The sequence below is a fragment of the Chinchilla lanigera genome, unplaced genomic scaffold, assembly GCF_000276665.1.
Source record: "Chinchilla lanigera isolate Chin_1 unplaced genomic scaffold, ChiLan1.0 scaffold00058, whole genome shotgun sequence".
Taxonomy (NCBI): domain Eukaryota; kingdom Metazoa; phylum Chordata; class Mammalia; order Rodentia; family Chinchillidae; genus Chinchilla; species Chinchilla lanigera.
Window position 1 is genome coordinate 636,095 of NW_004955459.1, and position 11,350 is coordinate 647,444.

The 11,350-nt window shown below is 42.2% G+C and overlaps 1 protein-coding gene across 1 annotated transcript in view; it reads left to right on the top strand.

Moving 5' to 3' along the window:
* Nucleotides 1-11,350, top strand: part of Plekhb2 (pleckstrin homology domain containing, family B (evectins) member 2) — a gene marked incomplete at its 5' end in the record, with an annotated part of 66,359 nt that overhangs the window by 41,301 nt on the left and 13,708 nt on the right. Inside the window, 1 exon segment of the mRNA XM_013521055.1 lies at nt 9,594-9,702. Within this exon segment, the coding sequence (XP_013376509.1) occupies nt 9,594-9,702 (109 nt within the window).

Here is an 11,350-nt window from a genome sequence, read left to right on the forward strand (position 1 = left end):
TGACTCTTGCCTTTGTTCTCCTTTCTTATATATTTCTTTTTCAGACTTTTTGAGCATTTCCTTCATTTTTCTTGTCATTTTACTTTTTGCCCATTGACACAAAGAGATAGGTCTCTCAGGCTCTCTCCTTGCCTGAGAGATTATTTCTGATCTCATCTCTTCTGTGGCCTTATGGAGTTGTTTCTTTACTTCCATTTCTGTCATTTCAGCTATTTCAGGCATGTGTTTACTAAGTTCTCCTATGTTGATGTCTCCTGGACTTGTTCTGATTGGGGTGGAGTTCTTGGATTGTGTTTTAGTCTTTTGTTTCGTCATGTTTGCTACCGGATGCAGAAAGCTCAGTTTCCCTCTTCAGTAGGTACTCAGCCAAGACCAGTAGTGTCCCTAGGTTTCCTGCTGTTCAGGTTTGCCCCTGAGTGACCTCTGAGAAGTGCTACTTAGTCTTGGGTTGTCCGGCTGTTTTTGATTTCTATCTAGTTATCCCCGTTCTCAGATATGGGCAGTTGTGTCAGTTGATGGCCAACTGTCACGTTGCAGTTCAGGGCTCGTGCACGACCTGACTCAGGTTGCACCGGTGTGACAATCCCGCTCCAGTGGACCTATGTCCCGAGGTAGTTCAGGGTACAGGCATAATTCAGACTCAAACTGCAGGGTCTACAGCTTGTGAACCACCTAAATCTATGTCTCCAGTCAGTTCAGGATACATACAGAAACCAGATGTAGCCCTGATGGGTAGCAGTCACAGACTTCCTGAGCCTTAGACTTGCTAGGGGTTCTGGGCAAAGTAAAGCACGGACTTGAACCGTGGGTCCAGCAGCTCCCGGAGCACTTGCTCACTAGCCGCAGAGCACAGGGCAGCTGGGAGAGTCTACACACCCCGCCCCCAGCCAGAGAAGTCCCTGGGGCTTCTGAGTGAGGACCTCTTCTCTGCAGCGGGTGCAGGGAGCGGAGAGACTCAGTCTGTAACGGTGGCGCTGTCCTGAGTCGCCCGTTCTGCTCTCAGGAAGTAGATGGGAAATATCTGGCTCTCTCCTTGATTTTCAGCTGGGAGCCGTGGCGGTGTGGGCCAAGCACAGACTCAAACTGTTGGTCCAGCAGCTCCTGGAGCACTCACTCACTCTATGCAGGTTGGGCGGGTCTGGGAGAGTCTGCACACCCTGCCCCCAGCCAGAGAAGTCCTTGGGGCTTCTGAGTGAGGACCTCCTTTCTGCCCTGAGTGCAGAAAAGGGAGAAACTCAGTCTGTAATGGCGGTCGGGTCCTGGTCCACCTGCTCTGCACTCAGGAAGTAGATGGGAAATACGTGGCTCTTTCTTCGAGTTTCAGCTGAGAACCATGGTGGTGTGAGCCAAGCATGGACTCGAACCGTGGGTCCTGCAGCTTCCGGAGCACTCGCTCACTTGGCACAGGGCTCTAGGATGTATTTTCACTTGTTGCTTTGCAGAAACTTTTGAATTTAATATGGACCTGTTTATTGATTCTCATAACTATTTCCTATGCAACTAGAGTTCTATTCAGAAAGTCCTTGCCTATGCCTATGACTTCAGGAGCTTTACCTATTATATTTTCCATCAGGTTAAGTGTTTATGCTTTGACATTTAGTTGTTTGATCCATTTTGATTTTAGTTTAGTACCTGTTGAGAGATATGTGGGTCTACATTAAATTTTCTGCATATGGATGGCCAGTCTTCTCAGCACCATTTTTATTAAAAGGGCTATTTTTCCTCCAGTGTGTGGTTTTCACCCCTTTGTTAAACATCAAATAGTTGGGTGTACTTGGAGTTGTTTCTGTGTCCTCTTTATTTTGTTCCTTTGATCTTCATGTCTGTTTTGGGGTCAGTACCAGGCTGTTTTTATCACAGCAGTTTTGTAATACAACTTCAGGTTTGGGATTGTGATGTGTCCCGCTTTTCTGTTTTTACCCAGGATTGCTTTTACTACTCTTTGTCTCTTCTGGTTCCATATGAATTTTAGGACTGTATTCTCCAGTTCTTTGAAGAATGTTGTTGGATTTTTAATTGTGTTTGTGTTAAATCTGTGTATCAGTTTTGGAGGTATGGCCATTTTGGTTCTGCTTATCCAGGAATAGGAGATATCTCCATTTTCTGATGTCCTCATCTGTTTCCTCTTTCAGAGTATTATAGTTTTTGTTGTAGAGGTCTTTTACTTTCATAGCAAGCTTAGTTCTTCAATATTTTTTGGGTGCTACTAAAAATGATATTTTCCTAACTTCTTTCTCAGTGGGTTCATCATTTATGGAATGCTATTAATTTATTTATTTTAAAGAGAATAAAAAATAGTAAAAAAAAATTAGAAATGATACAGAATTTCAAAAAACAAGATGATAGGAATTCAACAGTGATGGTTATATTGCATATTGTTGTCTTCAGAGTAATTGTTCAGATTATAAGGTACAAGAATGCTATGTATTTTTGTGAGTTGATTTTTCTTTTTTTTTGCTTTTTTTGAGACAGGGTCTCACTGTGTAGTCCAATTTGGCCTTGAACTCACAATGTTGCCCAGATTACCCTTGAACTTGTGGCAATCCCCCTGCCTCAGCCTCCTGAGTGCTGAGATTACAGGCATGCACTACTACTCCTGCCTTGTGGGCTGATTTTGTATCCTGGTACATTACTGAATTTGGTTATTCTGAGAGTTTTTTTTTTTTTTGTAGTTTTTGTGATCTTTTGTGTAGAAAATCATGTCATCTGCAAATAACTTGACTTCTTGTTTTCCTATACATTTCCCTTTTATTCTTTTTTTCTTGCCTAATTGCTCTTGCTAATGTTTCTAGTACTACTTTGAACAGGAATGTTGACAGAGTACATTCCTGTCTTATTCCTGTTTTTAGAGGGAAAACTTTCAGTTTTTCACATTTAATAGGATGTTGGCAGTAGGTTTGTCATAAATGGCTTTTATTAGCTTGAGATAAGGTCTTGCTATACCCATTTTCTGAAGGGATTTTATCATGAATGTATGTTGAGTTTTGTCAAAGACCTTCTTTGCATGTATTGAGGTAATCATGTGATTTGATTTCTTTTTTTTTTTTTCCCCAGTACCGGGAACTGAACTCACGACCTTGCGCTTGCCAGGCAGGCGCTGTGCCGCTGAGCTAAATCCCCAGCCCCTGTGATTTGATTTCTTTAAGGTGTCTCAGAGTAAACGGTCCCTTACATCAGTCATATGTTCTGATTTTGAAAATGTGTCCTAAAATTGGTCATTTCTGCTACCCGTAATTTCAATAGAATTTTTTATAGTCTGGAGTTTTGTATGATAACGCTTCATCACCTCTTAGTTTTTTGCTAAAGTGGTAATTCATGTTTTCTCTTGGTTATTTTATACAGCTTTTTATTTGTGTCTTAAGTTCACTGATCATTTAATTAATTAAGTGCTTTAGGTATTTTCTTATATTATCTTTAAACTCACTAAACATCTTATTTTTTAAATCTTCTTTTATATTGTCATACATTTCAGCTACTTGTTTTGTTGTTTTTGTTCTTGTTTGTAATGGTTGATATGTTGTGTCAATTTCAGAAATTTAGAAATTTGATGAAGTGACTCAGCAGGGGGCCAAGGTCCTCTCTTTATAAACATCCTCATCCTGTGCAAGAGGAGGGCACAGAGATGGTGTAAGTGCTACACTCTCCCTAGAGGTGGTAGCCTGCTTACAATGTAAGGGAGGAAAAGAGGCTTGTTCTCCCCCGTTTTGGTCTTGCTGCTTTTGCTGTCTTCTGCTGCCTTGACACCGTGCCTTGGAGTCAGCCAAGTATGGACTGAAACCTTCACAGACTGTGAGCTAAATAAACTTTTCCTTCCTTAATTTTGGGTATTGGGTATTTTGTGTCAGCAATGAGAGGAAAGTAACTAAGACAGAATGTGGTACCAGAGAAGTGGGGTCATTGCTTTTACACTACCTGACCATGTGGTTGAAGAGCCTTTGGGAATGGCTTGTGGGAAGTGTTTGGAAAGGTTTGGAGATGTGGCCTGAAAAAGTGGTGCCGGAACACCTTTAGCTGTTCTGTATGGGAGATTCTGGTCAGAGCTCAGAAGATCAGAAGGCTGATAGAAATCCTGCCAGTAAAGACCAGGTTCGGGAGGTTTTTGCTGGGAAGAAGGACTGCATTGGTTGTTGGATTCCAGATGATGTGTGTTATGGCTTGGCAGAAAGCATGTTTGCATTTTGCTCGTGTCCAGAGGCTTTGCCTGTGACTGAGATTAAGGGCAGTAAATTAATTAATCTGGCAGAAGAAATTTCAAGGTAGCTGAATGTTGAGGTGGTGACATGGCTATTGTTGGAGGCTTTTACCAAATATACGTTGAGAATTGAGAGCAAAGAGTCCAGCATGATAATTTAAAATGTGAGTTTGGCCAGAAAGGAAGCTGCAGTAAAGCTGTGGACTACAAAAGTAGAGCTGAGGAGATCTCCATTGCTGAGAAGGAACAGGAGAATAGAAAAGATGGCCTGAGGGCATCAAAAGAAAGCAGCAAGTCTCCACCCTTTCTAGCCTCAAAACTGCAAAAGTGAAAGACTTTGGTTTGAGGAGAAAGCCGCAGAGTATCACGTTGCAGAATGGGTGGTGCCCTCACCGTGTTCCAGAATGGTGGCAGTGGCTACACCATGTTCCAAAATTCGAGAAGTTTAGAAATTGAATGAAGTGACTCAGCAGGGGGCCAGGGTCCTCACTTGGTAAACATCCTCATCCTGTGCAAGAGGAGGGTGCAGAAATGGTGTGAGTGCTACATTCTCCCTAGGGATGGTAGCCTGCTTACAATGTAAGGGAGGAAAAGAGGCTTGTTCTCCCCACTTTCAGTCTTGCTGCTTTTGCTGTCTTCTGCCACCTTGAACTGTTGCCCATGTGCCGTGCCACCCTGCCTTGGAGCCAACTGATTATGAACTAAAACCTCCACAAACTGTGACCTAAATAAACCTTTCCTTCCTTAATTTTGGGTGTTGGATATTTTGTCTCAGCAATGAGAAAAAAGTAACTAACATGCTTTTTAATGTTTTTTTTTTCAGACAGGACCTCGCTGGGTAGTTCAGGTTAGCTTTGAACTCACTATGTAGCCCAGGTTGGCCTCAAACACACAGCAATCCTCCTGCCTCAGCCTCCTTAGTGCTGGGATTACTGTCATACATTACCACCCCTGGTTAGCCATTTGGTTTTTGACTTTGTCCTCACCATTTCCCATCAGATCATCTTTGGGGAAGTTAAGAATTTTTTGAGTCATCTTGTTGCCTTATTTTCTCTTTAATCCTCCCCTCCCCTCCCCTCCCCTCCCTTCCCTCCCTTTCCTTCCTCTCCCCTGCCCTTCCCTCCCTTTTGTGCTGAGAGTCCATCAATTAAAGTGGAAAGACTCTGTTGCTAGGATAGAGGTCTTTTTAGTTAATGTTAGCTTCCCAGTGATGTGATCTTGGCTTTGGTTGTGTTTGATACTTACATATTTTTTGTTCCTATTCGGCTTAATTGAATCAGACCTACTTGCTGTGTTGCAAGGAGAGAATCCATACCAGTTATAGTATCACCAGTCAACCATGTCAGCCATGTTCATTAAGACTTACAGACCCTTTGACCTAAAACACTCATAACAGTTAGTTACAAGGATCCAAAATTTAATCATCCTCCCTCTTCTATTTATACCGCAGTTTGAAATCATCCAATGAGCTCTTTCCACTACGTTCACAAATGGAGAAGGTTCAACTTGTATATGGGGGAATCTGGATGGCTTTCCAGCTCTAGCTCTTTTCTGTACATCTGCTTTCTAAAGAATGTCACTGTGTCCCTAAGGTGTGTTTTCCTCTTACCCTTCCCAGCCCATAGCTCACTCCTGCAAGTCCTTGAGTTGGCCTCCTCCTATGATTTGTTCAGTTGCCTGCCTGTGAGTAAAGGGATCTGGGGACTACTGAGCCCACCTCTCTGCTGCAGACTGCCTTCTGTTTAACTTAGGTTAATTTTTGTGGGTGTGGCTGCCAGAAGTTTCTGTCTTTGTCTTGTGATTGGATATCTTCAATTAAGTAGAGATGGGAGAGTAGAGTGTGGCTAGGCCAGTGCACTCCTCTCCTTGCTTTATGAACTCTGCAGCTCCTCCTGTGTTCTGTAGCTTTCCTCCCAATCTTATTCTCCATTCTCCATGAATTGTTACTTCCAGCCTGCAGTGAGTGGTGGACACTGGGTAGGATATCCTACAGGCACAGCACTTCCATTGTTTGGGGGAACAATGAGTGGGTGACTCTTTTGGGGCCATATCCGTTACTGTTCTTCTCAAGGTCTTGTGTTCATTGGTGCTTTCAACTCCAGCAACTCCTTGAGCCACAGTTTTCTCAGTGCTCAAATCTGGGTCCCTAATCAGGAGTGTGCCCTTGTTTTCAGCTTTTAAACAGGTCTGCTGGCTTTATCTTGGGCACTGCTTGCTGGCTTCCAATGTGTCTGGTCTCTGATCTGTGAATATCTCATTCACTGACTTTTACCGGGGGGTGGGGTAGGGAGAAAGGTCAAGAGCCTATCCCAGTGGCCTGGCAACCACTGTGGTGCTGTCTCGTTCACTCAGGGTGTTGGATCCTTCCCCAGATGGGGCATTACCACATCTGGGGTATAAAGGTAAGCACTGCATCCAGGAGAGCAGTGCCTACCTTTCTAAACTGCGATACTGTATTTGATCCAGTGAGTTTCTCCTGCATGTCTTTGCATATCTGGCTTTTTTGTCTCCTGTTTCTTTCAAACTTCTAACATGTGCTGCTGCCTGTACCACATTTCTCTGAAAATAAGACCTAACTGGAAAATAAGCCTCTAACAAACGCAGGGCAAGAGACCACTGATCAGGCTTCTGTGATAACAGCTAGGAATATAGTTTAATACCTGGGTGCAGGCAGGCAGAGAGCGATAAGGCCATCTGCAGAGAACAAAGAGAAGTGTGTCCCTTTTATAGGGATGGAAAGAAGGCAGGGGACACTAGGTGGGAAGATTTTAATAACATCTGTGGTGAAAGTTCTCTGGCAGTCTTGCACTCCAGTGGTCAAAGTCCTTGAAGGTCCAGTGTAAATTTTCAGGTATCGCCAGATGTCCCCAGCACCTGTAAAATTCCTTGTTCCTGTCTAAACTCCTTTACGATATCCTGTGCTTGCTGATGACAGCTTTGGTGCTAAAGTGAGTTCCCTGCTGAGAATAGTGCCTCTACTGGCAAGCAGAATGGGGGCGCTGGGAGAGTCAAGTCTGATTTGAATCTTACAAAGCCCCCCCAACCCCCGCATGATATTTCAGGATGCTGGTAATATAAGCCCTACACCAAAAATAAGCCCCAGTTAAGATCATCATCTAGACAGGTGCATTTGTGTGTCTAATGCAACATACTATGGATATATTGAATTATAAAATGTAACGTATAACTACATGTGAAATTATTGACATTAATTCTTAAATGATAGTATGATAAGTATTTGTAAATATCCAAGTGGGAGCCTTTGGATGAGAGGTAAATACCTATGTAAACAGCTGAATGTGAAACTTACTGGCAAATGACTAATTGGAGCACAGGCACCATACACAACTAACATATATACTTGATAATGTACGGATGTGGTTGTGTCTAATATGAATCTTCATAATTGAGTACATTGTATGTGGTAATGGACATACATTAGGCACTTGTGGGAAATAAAGAAATGTTTTCTGAATTTTGACGGGTTTCAAGCTCAGGTTGGCCTTGAGCTTATGAAGCTTCTACCTCAGTCACCTAAGTGCTGGGGGATTACGGGCATTTGCTATTGTGCTTGGCTGTTTTCTGAATTTTGGTGCCTGCAAACTGTTGTTGCTTTGGTGTGGAGCATCATTCTTTTTTTGTTTTTAAAAACTTATTTCAGTCAAAGGTCTCACTGTGTAGTTTAAGCTGGTCTTGAACTCACTATGTAGGTGTGTTGGTTTTGGGGTTATTGCAAGGGGAACAATAAAATACAGGACACATTTTATAAGATTATTTATAATAGTCACCAAAAGTATATACAAGAGAGTGCAGGCAATCTGTCCATACACTAAAGACCGAAGAATCCAGCTGAGGGCCTGGATCCCATGATAATGTCCTGCATGAGTTCATCTGAAGACCTAGAGCCCATAACAGTGTCTTGTGCAGACCTCTTTCATGCATCTGCTCTGGGAAGATTCAAAGGCAGTGGTAGAATCTAGAAAGTCTGTGCCAGCAGGATGAGGAATCTGTGCAGCAGGCTGAAGGGTCTACACTGGAGCCAGGAAGCAACGCTCAAAATAAAAACCAGAGCTCACCTGAGAAGTACCACAGCCATCCTTGGCAACAGTGAGGCCCGAGCTCCTCCAGTGATCGGGATAACCGAGTTCCCATAAGGAAAGCCAATGCAACAAGCTTCTCCAGGAGACTAAACAGTGTACCATCTTCCCCTCTGGAGCCAGGAAGCAATGCTCAGAGTGAGGAACAAGGTCCCCCAAAGTGAACCATAGCTGTTCTCAGTGACAACAAGGTCCTGAGCTCCTCAGAGGATGAAAACAGCCAAATTCATTGGGAAAGCTGGCATGACCAACTCCTCCAAGAGAACCAACAGCTCCTTACAGTTTCTCTCAACTTCCAATAGGCTCCCAACAGCTTCTGTCAGCTCCCAACAGCCTAACTTCTTCTCTAGTTCTGCCTCTTATGCTGCTGACAACAGTCCTCAGGTGTGCCTCCCACACCCAGCACCATACTTACTCAGTTCATCTAGGTGTTACAAGTTGACCACCAGTTGTCAATCCACCACAGTGGGTAACCCAGGCTAGCCTCAGATTTGCTGTGCTCCTCCTGCCTCAGGCTCCTGAGTACTGGGATTATAGGCGTGTACCACCATACCCTTTTGTTTCTGGTTTTGTTTTGTTTTGTTTTGTTTGGAGACAAGTTCTTCACTCTTATCTGTCATCATTATTGTTGCCACTCCTGTCTCTTAAATCTTCAGTTAATATTTGATTTAATGGAAACGTTTTGAAACCCAGCCTGCAAGAGGTAGTGAAGAATTCATGGGATAAAATCACTCCAGTGTGCGATGAGCAGGTAACACAGATGAGAAGCGCTTATGAAGGAGAGCTCTATTGCTGGACATGAGAGATTGGGGCTAGAGGTTCTACAGGAAATGGAGTCACAAGAAATTCAGGCCAGAATTTGGAGTTTGGAGAGTTATGACAGTGTTCTAGATGATGACATGACTGTATTTGAATACATGTAGATTTTTGTACTTCAGTAAATGTAGAATTTTGTTACATGAATAAATGAAAAAAATGTAGATTGTTATACATGAACAAACAAGGAATCCCCTAAATATAAAGCTCTCTTGTATGTTTTCAAGCAAAAATTAATATAAGATCCAGTGTTATTTTGGGGGAAATGTGGTAGTTGATTATAATGGGGAAGAACAATACTTATTTACCATAAAGCCTTAAAATAGACTTTAATTTGTATTCTTTAGTAATCTTTAAAAAAGGCATAACCACATTGTCCTCATGTTCTTTTTATTGATATGTTTTATTGACTGCAACCTGGAAACCCATTTTTAATACATTACCAGAGGTTTCAAGATTGTATTTCTAATGAGCCTCTTTCTTTTCAGCAGGCATATGGCTACAGTCCCTATGGTGGTGCATACCCGGCAGGAACTCAGGTTGTCTATGCTGCCAATGGACAGGCATATGCAGTACCCTACCAGTACCCTTATGCAGGTAACTCATCCCAGCCTTCCATACCTTGTTTCTCATCGTGCAAGAGTTTTTATTTCTCAGTTTATTTATTTATTTATTTATTTATTTATTTTCTTCTTGTGCAGTACTGGGGATTGAACTCAGGACCTTGTGCTTGCCAGGCAGGCACTTATGCCCCTGAACTATTTCCCCAACCATATTTCTCAGTTTAAAGCTACGTGAACTGCATTTTATGTTAGGTCTCTACTACTGTGGTTTTAATTGTTTTTAACAAGCCATTTTGTATTTTCACACTGCTTTACAGAGGTATAGTCATCTTGATTTTTAGAACTTAATTTGACTATTGTGTACAGATTAGTTGCCAAGAAAATGATTTGTACTTAACTGGATCTTCACTTAGCAACTAAAAGTAGCAACTAAAAGTAGAGTGTAATTTTAAGGGATGAGAGATGACTTTTCATCTCTCTTTTTCCTTCTGGTGACATCCTTGGACAGTAGTTGCTACTGATGTAATGTTCTGTTTCACAGGGAAGTAGAGGCCTGGCAGGAGCTGCTTTGATTCTGGGCTTAGCATGTATTGCTTTCCATTCTTTGCTTCACATGAAACAGACTGTAAAGTTGAGTAGCTAGGTCTGTGTGGGAAGTATAAAGTCCTGGCCTTCTGGGCCAGGGAGTCTGCAGGGGACAGGCTGTGTGAAGTCCATGCTGGCTGCTGCATGAGGGTTCAGGGGACAGAAGAGCAAGGCATCCATCATGAGGCCAGGCAGGGCGGACAGGGTGCATGTTACACCAGTGACCAGGAGCTCACATTAGTGGAGGAAGCAGAGCCCAGGGCTCAGGAGCTGTCCATGGGCTGAAAGCAAAACGGTGCATTGTCTCCGCACAGAAGCAGCGGGAAAGGGTGTGGACACTGATAGTAGTATCCGTGGAGGCCATGGGGCCCTGGGCGACTCTTAGATGTGTGTCCTGTAGCAGTGCATCTAGTGTCTGCTATAAGAGACAGTTTCTTGAGTATAAATGGTGAAAACTAGTATCACTGTTTGCCTGGAAGCTCTGCTAATTTGCCTAACTAGTATGGATTTGCTTGACCTTTTATGTGACATCAAAAACCAGTAAAATACAATTATGCCATTAGATGTTTATTATATTGCTTTTTATATTTTTATTCTGAATTTCAAATTTTGTATGCTGCTTAGAGTGCTGCAGAATATTCTTAAGTATTTTTAGCAATTGTGTATTACATTGGGTGATGCATTAGTAGTTAAACCTTCCAATATTGACAGCTCTTTTTTTTGCTCTTACAGATACTGCTTTGAAACCTTCAATTATTTTCATTTTTATTCCATTAAATATGTCTTAGAACACATTTTTTGTGTATTAAATTAACATGTCAAGGGGTATAGATTTTTTTTTTTTGAGACAGAAAACAATTTTTCTGTTACATAGAGTGGGATGGTGATTTATGAACCGTCTCTAGCTTTAGCAGTTACCATATTAGGGCTCATCTTTCCTCTCCACCTCTACCTTTTCTCCCACTGCTGGGTTATTTTGAGGGAAATTCCAAACGTTATCACTTTATGTGTTAATATTATAGTGTTTTGAGAAGTTTTTACCAAATTGATTCTCTTTTTTTTTTTTATTTTAAAGAATAAAAGAAGGATAACATAAT